The sequence below is a fragment of the Neopsephotus bourkii genome, unplaced genomic scaffold (genome assembly GCF_033783945.1).
Source record: "Neopsephotus bourkii isolate Nb327-2 ecotype Australia unplaced genomic scaffold, CSIRO-AGI_Nbou_v1 NB_1060, whole genome shotgun sequence".
In the NCBI taxonomy this organism is placed as follows: Eukaryota; Metazoa; Chordata; class Aves; order Psittaciformes; family Psittacidae; genus Neopsephotus; species Neopsephotus bourkii.
In genome coordinates this window covers 2,256,335-2,268,940 of record NW_026901548.1, presented here as the reverse complement: position 1 = coordinate 2,268,940, position 12,606 = coordinate 2,256,335, and the positions used below count along the sequence as shown (strand labels likewise).

Sequence of the window (12,606 nt, the reverse complement as noted above, 5' to 3'; positions counted from 1 at the left end):
CAGACACAAGAGGAAATGGGGTAAATATCTTGCTAGAAATAATGCAAGCCATGACACTGCTGGTTTTAATCTTATGAAGTGTTATCCCCTCCCTGAAACATCTGTTTTGGCCCAGAGGACTAAGGTGCACAGAGCTGTCCAAGGATGCTCATCTGTGATAGATAATGACATAGAAAAGCAAATCCAGATTGTTGATGGATTTCCATTAAGAGAGCACTGTTAGAGTCTTGTGATTGGTGTTTGCACAGATCCCAGCCTTAGGGGACAGGAATGCTTATTGCCTCTTAGCTGTCTGTTCTGGGGAGATGCTAGCTTACACAGAACACAGAAGGCAGCAAGACTTCTTGTTTCTGGGCACAGATCTGCCACAAAGAAGCCATACTTGCTAGGAAAGGCCAGTTCAGCCATTGCTTTGCTGAAGAGTGGCTAGAACATCCCTTTCCTGACAGCCTTCCTTTCTGCTTTCAGGTGATTTTAGATGGAGCAGTCTCCTCTTTGCAGCTTTCCAATCTGACCTCGCACACGGAGTATGTGGTGTCAGTGATCCCTGTTTATGATACACTTGTTGGGGATGGGCTGAGAGGCATCACCTCCACATGTAGGTCGTGAGTAGAGAGAATTATGCTGCTGCATGTATGATAAGTGAGCAACGCTCTTTCCTTGCAGTCAGGAATGACCCTGACATTCGATTCTTTCCCCTTGCTCAAGTTCAGTCTACAGCTATGTCCATCTGTAGAGATGTTGAGAACTTGACCAGACAAGACCCTGAGCAACCTGCTCTTTGAGAAGCAAGTTGGACCAGAGACCTTCAGCGGGTCCTTGCAAAGGAGACCACTGATGTGGCAGTACTCCCCATGCTAGTAATAACCTTGCAACCCCTTGCTGCCTTTTTATCCTTGGGTTAATCCGAGTGAATTAAAACTGTTCTCTCTAAAGTGGCTGCTCCACTGTGTTAGATGCGGGGTAGATGTCCACCAGCAGTAGCTGCTGCAAAGCCGCGTCTCCTCCAAGGTTTGAGCTGTCACGGACCTCACACTGAAGGTATCTTTCTGCCTTGTTTCTCCATCAGTGCCTTTGTCTTCCCCCCGCTCCCTACGGGTCTCTGAGCTGAGCCACAACAGTATGAGGCTGAGCTGGAAGGCAGCCCAGGGAGCCACGCAGTACCTGGTGCTCTGCTCCGCAGCCCCTGATGGGGCAGAGGACTACACAACAGAGGTAGAGTTCATGAGAACAATACAATATCATGTTTTCTGTGTCTGAGCTGTTCAGTTCTAGCTCTAACCTCTGTGAACTGGTATCATGGGTCACTACTATTGCCAGCAACATCTTATGTAAGGGTTGTTTTTTATGGTGTATCTCAAAGGGGTATACAACATGAGCGTTCCACGTGGGAAATAAAGGCATAGGAGAGAACTGACTGTCTCATGGGGCCCTGGAAACCCAGGGATTAAACTCACTTCTTTGCAGCCCCAAATGTAATTGCTTTATCCCTGAGGCTGTACATAAATGACTTTACTGTGCTTATCTTTAGATGTTAGCTGAAAATTCATTAGGGTGGTTTTGGCTGACCTCTAAGAGCAGACCCATGGCACTGTGTAAGGATGAATCAACACTTGATGAATGTAAAACCGTTAAAAACGTCTAAGAACCATTTACCATGTGTGTATTTTAATGAATTAGCTGGAATATGTGTAGGCTGAAGACATGAATTCAAAATAACGGGGGGGGGAACATATTGCCTCTTTGACTTGGATTCCCAGCCCTGAATGCACAGCAATAGGAGCAATCACAGGATGGTTTTCAAAACAGACCAATTAGTGATGGTTTATTATTATTAATTTATTAGTGCTTTTGATTAATTGTGATTATATTAGAACATTTCTGCAGTTACTCACTGTGAGAGTGCAATGCTCCAAGGCTATGGGATGTCTGCAAACCCAGCATTAAGATGCTCCCAGCCTCTCATACTACCCTGCTCCATTGTGTGCAGGCTCCTAAGTGTCTCGGGAGTGTTTGTAAGTGAGCAGAGAGCAGCAGGAGAGCTGTGGCCGAGCTGTGCTAGCGGCAGGTGGCAGCAACCCGGCTGCAATGGGTCTCCTTGCAGCAGGCAGCTCTGCCTCTTCTCCATGTGTCTGAGCAAAGTGGGATCGCATCCCTCGTGTGCCCCCTTATCCAACCCAGAACAGATAGCAGCGGTTTTGTGTGAGACTTGCATGTCTATGCAAGATCAGGGTAGGAGAATCATAGAATCATAAAATCAGAATAGTTTGGGTTGCTAGGGATCTTCAAAGCTTATCTAGTCCAAATCCCTGCAATGAGCAGGGTCGCCTTCAACTTGGAAGATGTTGCTCAGAACCACATCCAGCCTGGCTTTGACTCCTCCAGGGATGGTGAATCCACCAACTCTCTGGACCACCTGAATATAAGAACCACCCTCACTGTAAATTGTGTGTTTTACCACTCTCATTGCAAAAAGTTTTTCCTTATGTCCAACCTGAATCTTCCCTTTTAGTTTAAAAGGTGATATATCCCTCAATGTGTCCCTTGAGAAAAGGCAGGGCACTGACCACTGTAGATCACCTACTCAAGTGGTGAAGTCCTAGAGCGGAGAAGTCATAGAATCATAGAATAGTTCAGGTTGGAAAGGACCTTAAGATCATCCAGTTCCAACCCCTCTGCCATGGGCAGGGACACCTCACACTAAACCATCTCACCCAAGGCTTCGTCCAGCCTGGCCTTGAACACTGCCAGGGATGGAGCATTCACAACCTCCCTGGGCACCCATTCCAGTGCCTCACCACCCTCACAGGAAAGAATTTCCTCCTTATATCCAATCTAAACTTCCCCTGCTTCAGTTTGAACCCATTACCCTTTGTCCTGTCACTACAGTCCCTAATGAAGAGTCCCTCCCCAGCATCCCTATAAGCCCTGTATACTAAGTCCCTAAGTATAACCTTGTTGCTGTAATGTCTTGGTCTTTTGAGGGTACTGGCAGATACCTTAGAGCTGAAGGGTACCCAAACCATCTCTCTGTTAACAGGTGAAGGTGTCCCAGCCTGAGGTCCTGCTGGATGGGCTGTCTCCCAGCACGGAGTACTCCATTGCAGTGTATGCAATGTATGGGGAGGATGCGAGTGATCCAGCCAGCATCCAGGAAACCACCCGTAAGTGCTGCTGCTGCTTCCTGAGTTGTTAATAAACACTTAAGGCAGGAAAGACATGTTAAATGAGTGCTTTCCATATTGTGCATGTGGCTTGTAAACACACTGCCTCTTCCCTGCCTCATCTTAAGCTGATATTGGTCCCTGAGGGGATCTCTAATTACATGGTGAGCTATGAGAAAGGAATGATTTTCCCCTGGTAAAAAAGGACTCCTGCAAAAGCTGTTCCCTGAAGTCTTTGCTGTCTGGGGAGGAAAAGGGAATTATGTGGCTATGTTTTCACCTAAAGCCCAGGCAGCCTTTCATGACACCCCAGAGGCATGTACAGTAACAACATAAATACAATTCCCTGCATGGTGAATTAGTCTCTTAATTCAAGGTGGGATCATCTATGAGCAGAAGGAGGCAACCGATAGCATTGCCACCATGTGGGCTGTGAAACCTTGGAACGCTGTCACTAACTGTTGTTGCAGTGGCCTTGAGCCCTCCCAGGTACCTGAGCTTCTCGGAGCTGAGCCACGCATCCGTTCGGGTCAGCTGGGAGGCTGCGTCTCCGGCTGTGAAAGCTCACCACGTCAGCTATGTTTCTAGCAGAGGGAGCAATGCTGTGGAGGTGAGTCCTCATGGGGCTGGTGGAAGGAAAACTGGGAGGTTGCATAGTGCCTTGTTCCCCTTCTGCTGCATGGTTCAGAGAGACTGCATTTTCTGCTGGCAGGGGTTAAACTCTGAAATGGGCACTTTTGATGGCGTTGCCATCCATGTGCTAATCCCTCTGGAGCTCTACCCACGCTCCTCTCCATATCATAGAATGGTTTGGGTTGGAGGGGACCTTTAAAAGTCATTTAGTCCAACAACCCTGCAATGAGCAGGAACATAGAATCATAGAATCACAGAATGGTTAGGGTTGGAAAGGACCTTAAGATCATCAAGTTCCAACCCCCTTGCCATAGACAGGGACACATCGCTCTAAACCATATCACCCAAGGCCTCATCCAACCTGGACTTAAACACTACCAGGGATGGAGCATTCACAACCTCCCTGGGCAACCCATTCCAGTGCCTCACCACCCTAACAGGAAAGAATTTCCTCCTTATATCCAATCTAAACTTCCCCTGTTTAAGTTTTAACCCATTACCCCTTGTCCTATCACTACAGTCCCTAATGAAGAGTCCATCCCCAGCATCCCTATATGCCCCCTTCAGATACATCTTCAAATACATCAGGATGCTCAGACCCCCACCCAACCCAGCCTCGAATGTTCCCAGGGATGGGGCATTTATCACCCCTGTGGGCAACCTGTGCCAGTGCCTCATCACTCTCATCGTCAAAAATTCTTCCTTATATCTAGTTTGAATCTACTCTCTTTTAGTTTAAAACTGTTATATCTAGTTTGAATCTACTCTCTTTTAGTTTAAAACTGTTACCCCTTGTCCTATCACAGTAGGCCCTAAAAAGTCTGTGCCCATCTTTCTTATAAGCCCCCTTTAAGTATCAAAAGGCTGCAATAAGGTGTCCCCAGAGCATCCTCTTCTCCAGGCTGAACAAGCCCAACTCTCCCATCCCATTTCATACAATACTCACACAATTCCTCCACCACAGGTCGAGGTTCCTGGCACTGCGACATCCACTGTCCTGAGTCCTTTGTCCTCCCTCACTCAATACTTCATCAGTGTCAGATCTACATATGATGAAGGGGACTCCTTTCCTATTACCGGCAATGTTACCACCTGTAAGTAGGGAATGGAAATGCTTTTGGTGTCAGTAAAGGGTGACAAAACTGGGTTCTGTGTCTGAACAGGAATGTTCTGAACACCAGTCCCAGCAGGCCATGGCCAAAACCCTTGCACAAACCCCAAATTACTCTTGTTCTTTGCATGTGGAGTATACCCAGCTGTGTTATGTTTAAAACGAGGTGGAAGGAATAAAGGAAGGAAGCAAAGAGCGACGTATCGCTAACTTCTGTGTCCTTGAGAGCCCTCCTAGCCTTCTCCCCATTGCAACATCAGCGTGATAACATGTCCTCTCCTCAAATGTGATAATCCTTCTTAATTAGGGGCTTAAAAATAATTTATCCCTCTCTGTCCCGATGGCTGCTGTCATATGGGTGTGTGGAAGTGAAAGACAGGCTGCTCTCAGACATCTGCCCGGTTGATGTTTTGCTCCCCAACCATCTGCTCCCCACCTTGGCTCTGACAAGGCGCTGTCAGTGCCCGCACTCCAGCTCCTTTTCCTTCTTCATCCCTCAGTAAAGGTCCCCCCGCCGCGGGCGCTGAAGGTCACCGAGCTCTCTGGGAACAGCCTCCGACTGCAATGGGAAGCTGTCGCTGCCTCCGATGTGGTTATCTATCAGATCAAATGGAGCACGGCCAGTGGAGAGAAACCTCAGGAGGTATGGACCCACACACAGCAATGGGGAGGCTGGGTTGGTGTTGTGCCTTCTTGATGGCTCTGAACCCACCTGAGTGACATTGGGTGGTGTAAAGCTATTCAGGTTAATGCACTCAAGCAGTTAAACGGTTCATCACCCAGTTGAAGGAGCCTATGGAATAAGACAGGCTCTGTCCCAGGTCTGGCACTGTTCAGCGGAGCAGTCACCTTGAGCGCTGGAAGCAGGAGGGACAGGGGGACAGAGCCCTACAGGCTCTTGGAAGATTGCAGAAGTGTTCTGGAAAATCTCAAGGATGAAATTCAATAGGGACAAGCAGAAAGTATTAAGCTTAGGCAGGAATAATTAACCGCAGGTATACAGGATGCAGAACAAATTGCTAAGAAGCAGTTTGGTAGAAAAAGATCTGGGGTTGCAAAGGATTGCTGGCCCACAATGTCAAGGAGCTGTGGAAAAGTCAAAGATGATACTCAAGTATTTAAAGCTGGCCTCTAAGATGGGAGAAGCAACTTCTGCTTTCCTCAGTGCTGGTTAGCACTTTTTGGATACTGGTCCTCAATGAGGACCAAGGGAGGAGCATGCAGAATGACCAGGGACAGAGCTGGTGCAGGGAGGGCAGGGATGGACAAGGTGACTTCTTCCATCTCAAGCCCCTATTTTCAGTATGAGTGCAAGCAGAAGTTTAAATAGTGGTTTAAATACACAAGTCTCTCATGCAGTGTTTCACACCTGGGCTGGAATAGGGGTGTACTGGGGCTTCTGTCCTCAGCATACCTAAAAGATGGGAACTGAGCAAAGGGATTTCATGCTCCAGGCAGGTTGACTGCCTTGTGTCAGAGCACTGCATTGTGGAGCTGAAGCAGCTTCTAACTACAACTGGGCTGCAATGCATGGGTATCTTCTCTGCATTAATCAGGGCTGGAATTTTGCCTTTACTTTGATATGTGCATCCCCCAATAGTACACTTTGTCCCTGAAGCCCAGTGCTAACTCATTTGTGCCTATGGGTAATGTGTGAGCCAGACACTTGGATGGCATGGACTAGCTTGGGGATGCCTGGGAGCTCGACTGACTCATTTCTTCCCCTGCTGCAGCTCTCCATCGCTGGAAATGTGGCAACTGCTGTCCTGCCAGGCTTGCAGAAGAACACTGACTATAAAATATCCATCTGGGCCTATTACAAAGATGGTGCCCGAAGTGACACCGTTTCTGTGCAGCACAGGACCAGTAAGTGATGGTATCCACAGCCTATGGGTAATAAACAGGGCACAGGGCGCCTCAGAACCCACCACAGACCACAGATCTGGTCATCTCCAGCTCTGAAAACCCAAAGCTGAACATCTGAAAAGGGTTAGAGATATTTAGCCTTCTGTCTTAGTGTTCTGAATTGGTCCTGACAAAAGGCTGGGCAAACACAAGCAGGCTGGTGCCTCTTGCAGGCATCTGACACCCTTGCAATGTGTTTCATGTAGAATACATTGCTTTCCCCTCCTTCCTTCTGTGTAGTGCACTGATGCAAATGAATTGGCTTTCAGCAGGGTGTTCATCTGAACGTGTCACTGTGCTGCATGATGAATGTCTCCTGTTAGTAAAATATCGTCTCTTAAGGAGGGTGAGGATTTCTCCAGCCACGTCATTGCTGAGCTGTGCTCCATCTGAGGGCACTCACACAAATGAGAGAGAATCCTGCAGCAGACTCTGCATTGGAAGCATTATCTAAACCTTGCTTTGTACAGGCAGGATGTGAGGTTAAAAAGTGGCACTCCCAGAGGTCCTCTTAATTAATATTGCCTGTGTAATGGCTTTGTTGGCACTGAACGGAATACATTTACTGTGAATAGAATGCAGTTTATTCAACAGCAGCAGTCCTCTCCTCCTCCATCTCTCAACCTCCTTTGCAGAATAAACCCATTTAGGGTGGTGCTGAGCTGATGAAGTGAAGAATAAATGGCAATCTGGAAATGAGAAGCTCAGGTTTTATTAACAAGGAGGAGTAATAGCATTTCTTTACAGAAGGCCACCTCAAGCAAATACTTAGGAGCTGCATTCTGATGTAGAAAACAGAAAAGAGGAAGCATCCTACAGGTGTATAATGACAAAGGGACAGTCAGAGCTGTTCAGAGGCTTTGGAAAATGAATGGCTGTTTCAAGCCATGAATTACAAATGACAGAGTTGCTCCCTTAGCCCACTGCAAATGACACGCGATGGTGCCCTTCCAGGCACATTTGAACAAGCCAGTCCTTGGCCGTGCTGGCACCCCGGTGGGACATGGAAAGCAATTTGACTTCTGCTTGTCAGCTGCTGTCCTTGTTCAGGAACAAGGATGCCTTAGGGGTGTCAGACTTTGCCTTGCTGCGTGAAGAAAGCAAAGGGCTCACAGAAATCAGGTTTGAGGATTTCCAACCCTAACTATTCTAAGATGCTGCGGGCACCCAATAGAATCACTGCCACTCCCCAGGGCCAATTTTTGCATCTACAATCAATGCCTTTGATGGTGATTCTTTGTTTTCAATGTTTAAAGTAAGAAGTGCCCACAGGAGAGGAGTGGCACAGGAAAAGGGATGGCTGATGGTTTCCAGGTGGCAGTGCTGATCCTGGGCACTTGTGGATGCCAGTGAATTGATTAGGCTTGTGCAATGGATGTATGGGAAGATGTGGCACTAGGCAGCACTGGAAAATTCTGGGATATGGTTATACTTCAAACCTTACTGTTTTGGGCAAAAACCTACCATCTTTAGTGTGAAGAACAAAACAGACGTTGGATGGGAGCTGCTGGTGAAGCTGGGCTGAGCCACCCTGACTGACTTTGCACTGAAGTGGATTATAAAATGCTTCTGTGCCCCATTCCTGTAGCTAAGCTGTGCCAGCAGCAGCTCGAGGCTGATAAACATCTTCAGGTATATCCAGCTACTCAATGAGCTCTTCCTAGCACAGCATATATTACAAATAAAAGGGATTGAAATGTGGGAAAGAAGCTTTGGCCCATGGTGGTGTGGGGAAAACATGCCCTATATAACCATTGCAGATGAGTGTTTGATGGAGTGGACTCCACTTTTGTTTGACAATGTGCCTGCGATGCTGGTTAGACCCGAGAGCAAGCTGGATTCCTCCTATGGAAGGTTCAAGAGGTAATAGAAGACACAGATGGTGTCCTCTGTGTCAGAGAGGCTTCTGTCCTCCTGGGCAGCTTCAGGAGGTGACCTTTCCACAGCTGTCAGATCCATGCCATCAACTTCTGCCAGCCCTGGGGGCTTTCCAGAATAAACCCATCTCAGAAGACTTCCCCTAACTTTCCCTTTAAACTTCACTTTGAGTCCTCCCTTACCTCAGCTGAAGGAAACAGCCAGTGCAGCCAGCAAAGATGCAGACGTGGAGCAGGGCACTAGTAACAGTGCTGTTGTAGTGATTTTACCTCCCACACTTGTTTTCCTCTCCACTTTACCTTGCGGTGATGCCCAGCAACAGCCCCAGCCTGATTCAGCTGCTAGCAGTCCTTAGGTTAAGGAAAAGTAAGCTCATTTTATACAGAAAAGGGAAGAAGATCGATGAAGATGCAAATGATCTTTGTTCAACCTGTGCTCTCAGGTCACCCTACACTTTGCTGGGTGGGCAGAAGAGCCTTACAGGTAAAACTGCAGTAAGAAATCATACAGCGTTTGTGTGTGTCCTTGACTGCCTCTAGGGCTCATCCATCATTTTTAGTTTCTTCTGAGTAAAATGATTCTTTTTCTCTGTCTAAGACTTCTGTGTTAATTAAAATTGCTCTGGATGCCCTTCTCAGGGCTGTGGGATGAGCACATTGTTGCGTGCTGGCTGCTCTGGGGCTTCTTTAGCATCACTGTAAAACAGAAAGGAAAATATGGAAAATATTAGAAATTATGATGGATTAACTTTGTTGTGTGATTCAGATTGAGCTGGCAATAAAGCTGTTTAGTGTGTCTCCAGATCCTTGATGAAATCTGGTTGCAGTTTGGGTCTTTATGAAAGGTATCCATTAATTTTGTCTGTTAAAGGAAAAAAGAAAGAAAAAAGGCAAAGGTAAAAGAAAGCAAAAAGAAAGGGAAAGGAAAGGGAAAGAAAAGGATCTTTTTGTCATACTTCCAGGACTCTTAGGCTTTGAATTGCTGAATGCTTGAGTTGTACTGTGCTGTACCTGGGCAAAGCGCATCCCTCCAGAATTGGTTTCTCTCTTGCCTGGTCCCCAAGGTGACAGCTTGTGCTCTGAGCATGGGTTAACCACCCAGCAGAGCACTGAAGTGTTCAGAAATAGGCTTGGAAGCAAGTGCTGCTGGCCCTATACATAGGTGTTAACACATGCCTTTAATGCTGTTCATCTTTAATCCCCATTGCAGATTCCCGGAGCCCACCCACCAACCTCTTCATTGACTCCGAGACCCCCACCAGCCTCCAGGTCCACTGGACACCCCCCGATGGCCGGATACAGCACTACAAAATCACCTACCACCCTGTGTCTGATGCTGGTGCCCAGCAAACTGTGAGTCTCCATCTCCTTTGTACATGACAAGCACTGGACCAGAGGGACAAGGTGGCACTTTCATGCCAGGGGAGCTCTGCTCACTCCAGTAGGGTTTACCTTCAGGATGGTGGGTTTGCAGGACTACAGAACCAAATCTTTTCCCCTGAATTGTGGATGTGTTGCTTTGTGAAGAGATCCTCTAGGATTCCTTGTGATTGTTTGTGTCCATCAAAGCTGCTAATAACACAGCTTTCCTTCCTCCCTGAACTGGGATGGGGTATTCTTGGAAGCAGAGGAGTAGAGGATAAACCTACTGTCCCTCTGACTTAGGGAGGATAAACATTAACCTTTTAAAACACTGATTTTCTACTCAGGCCGATTGCTATGTTATAAGGCACTTTTGCTGCATTTACATGGGGAATATTGGGGTCTTTATATAGGGAAACGTTCTCTCCCTGGACATGGCTAGTCCAATGGCAATGCCTACCCAGGCTTCCAGGACTCCCTACAAGAACCCCTCCATGTAACTCTGGGCTGTGAGTAAGAGCTACAGGGGGAAGCCTGCCCAAACGTTAGGTTCTTTTTTCACCCCATTGTAGATCATGGCTTCTGGCAAAAGCAGCAGCGTGACCCTGCAGCCGTTGCTGCCTGATCGAGCCTACAAGGTGACCATTTCTGCCATCCACTACACAGGAGAGAGTGAGATCACATCCACAACGGGACGGACAGGTAAGTGTATCGGCCAGAATGGGCATGTTCCTCATAACCTTCCATCTATTGGTGTTGAAGCAATCTCTATTGGGGCAACAATGTCTTGCTTGCCCTGAGCTATGGGTTTTGCTCAGCAGGGTAGATGACTAACTTTGAAAAGGGAAAATCCTGCCCCAATTTCTGTACTCTTGTGCATTAGTGGCAATTTCAGCATGACTGGGAAGGGCTGGTGGCACCCTGGTCTTGAGCCAGGCATCACAGTCTTGAGTTACAAGCTTATGCATGCATTGCTTTCTCTTTCAGCTCCTGTGTTGTCTAAATTCCCTTCAATACGAGGATTCATTCCATCCAAAACAGAGGGTAAATGATCTCCTCTAAAGTCTTGCTTTGGTTTTGTGTTGGGTGTTTTCAGTGGCAAATCACAGCGCATGGGCTCTGCAGAGCAGGCAGCAGTGGGTATGTAATCTCCTGAAGATGCCTTTGGGGACAGTCCAAGGGCAGCCAGAAACCACACAACTGCTTAAAATCAGCCTCACTTCTGATAGCATTTTTAGAGGGTTTCTGCACGGCTTCACCAAAACGGAGCAAAGGGAGTAAGGACCTGGTTTAGGAAAGGTCCCTGTAATGTCCCTTATTAATTTTAATGAGCATATGTTCTCACAGCTGATTGAAAGCAAAGTACAAAATGGATTAGCAAGGAATGTTGAATTAACAGGGTTATAAAAAGTTGTTAAGAAATAAATGTTAGAATATAGATGTTACAGCAGCTTTCCCTGCCTATTGGAAATGATTTTAAACAAAACTGATTGAGGGAAGCCAATAGGGGAGAATAAGACAGATTGGATGGGAAAACTTTAGTTTATACCCAATAAAGAATGCACCAGACTAAGTTTTCAAGTGGCTTAGTGAGGAAATCAGAGTGGAAAAGTCCTGTGAACTTTGAGGAAGAAAACAATCCTCCCATAAGGTTGATGAGTCACCTTGTAGAATTGAATATAGCTGTTCGGCTGGGGTAGCTGAAAAGGCAATAGAAGAGATATTAAATTTTGTGTGTTTTATAAAGTACCTCTTTCTTGAAGATGTGGAGACAATATGTAATAATGCTGGGAAACTGTTCGATGTGCAGTGAGACTCCAATGCTTATATGTAACCACATTATTGAGATAAATGGTCTGAGGCTGCAGGTGTCTGAATCATCATAGACTCATAGAACGGTTTGCGTTGGAAGGGACCTCAAAGTTCATCCAGTTCCAACCCACGGATGTTTATTATACGCTTAATAATTGCATTTGGCTGGGACTTGGGGAGGAAAGCAAGGAGAACAACAAGGCAGCAGGATTCCCAGGTTGGAAAGGCCAGGAAAAAACCTTCAAAGCAGGAGTGCAAAGTGTCAGTGTCAGGGATCCTTACCCTGACTTCGATACTCTTCCTCTAAGCTGAGAATTGCCGGATCAAAGAGCTGTGAGCACTCCAAGTGCCTCCAGCCTGGGAAGCTTGTAGGTACAGGACAGACAATCCTGGATGCAGGACATTGCTCCACAACCAGGGGCTGGTCAAGCTCAAAGTGATGATTTTTGAGGCTTAAGTTATAGTAACTGATTTCTTAAATGATTTCTGTAGATTTCCTTCAATGATTTTACACCAAATTCTAAAGGAATCATGGTATATAATTATGCATAAAACTATTCATCAGGTTGAATAACAGAGGTCATGGCAACTTGTAAGTCTTTGTGGTTTAACTCCTGGCTTCAGCAGTCCCATAGCCATCAAAGTCATAGGTTTGGGTGCCCTTTCTTTGATGTATGTCTTGATAATGAAGAGCGGCATTGAAACTCCTCCAGAGTTGGCAATCTCAGGTGTCTTGGGGAGG

General features: G+C 46.7%; 1 protein-coding gene across 2 annotated transcripts in view; it reads left to right on the top strand.

Annotated features, from left to right (window-relative positions):
* The window catches only part of COL20A1 (collagen type XX alpha 1 chain), a 49,871-nt gene that overhangs the window by 17,639 nt on the left and 19,626 nt on the right, over positions 1-12,606 (top strand). For both annotated transcript variants that reach the window (XM_061361521.1, XM_061361520.1), the window contains exons 12-21: positions 469-598; positions 1,070-1,215; positions 3,041-3,164; positions 3,635-3,774; positions 4,762-4,891; positions 5,409-5,551; positions 6,642-6,774; positions 9,901-10,043; positions 10,625-10,754; positions 11,040-11,096. In XM_061361521.1, the coding sequence (XP_061217505.1) occupies positions 469-598; positions 1,070-1,215; positions 3,041-3,164; positions 3,635-3,774; positions 4,762-4,891; positions 5,409-5,551; positions 6,642-6,774; positions 9,901-10,043; positions 10,625-10,754; positions 11,040-11,096 (1,276 nt within the window). The remainder of the gene's footprint in view (positions 1-468; positions 599-1,069; positions 1,216-3,040; positions 3,165-3,634; positions 3,775-4,761; positions 4,892-5,408; positions 5,552-6,641; positions 6,775-9,900; positions 10,044-10,624; positions 10,755-11,039; positions 11,097-12,606) is intronic.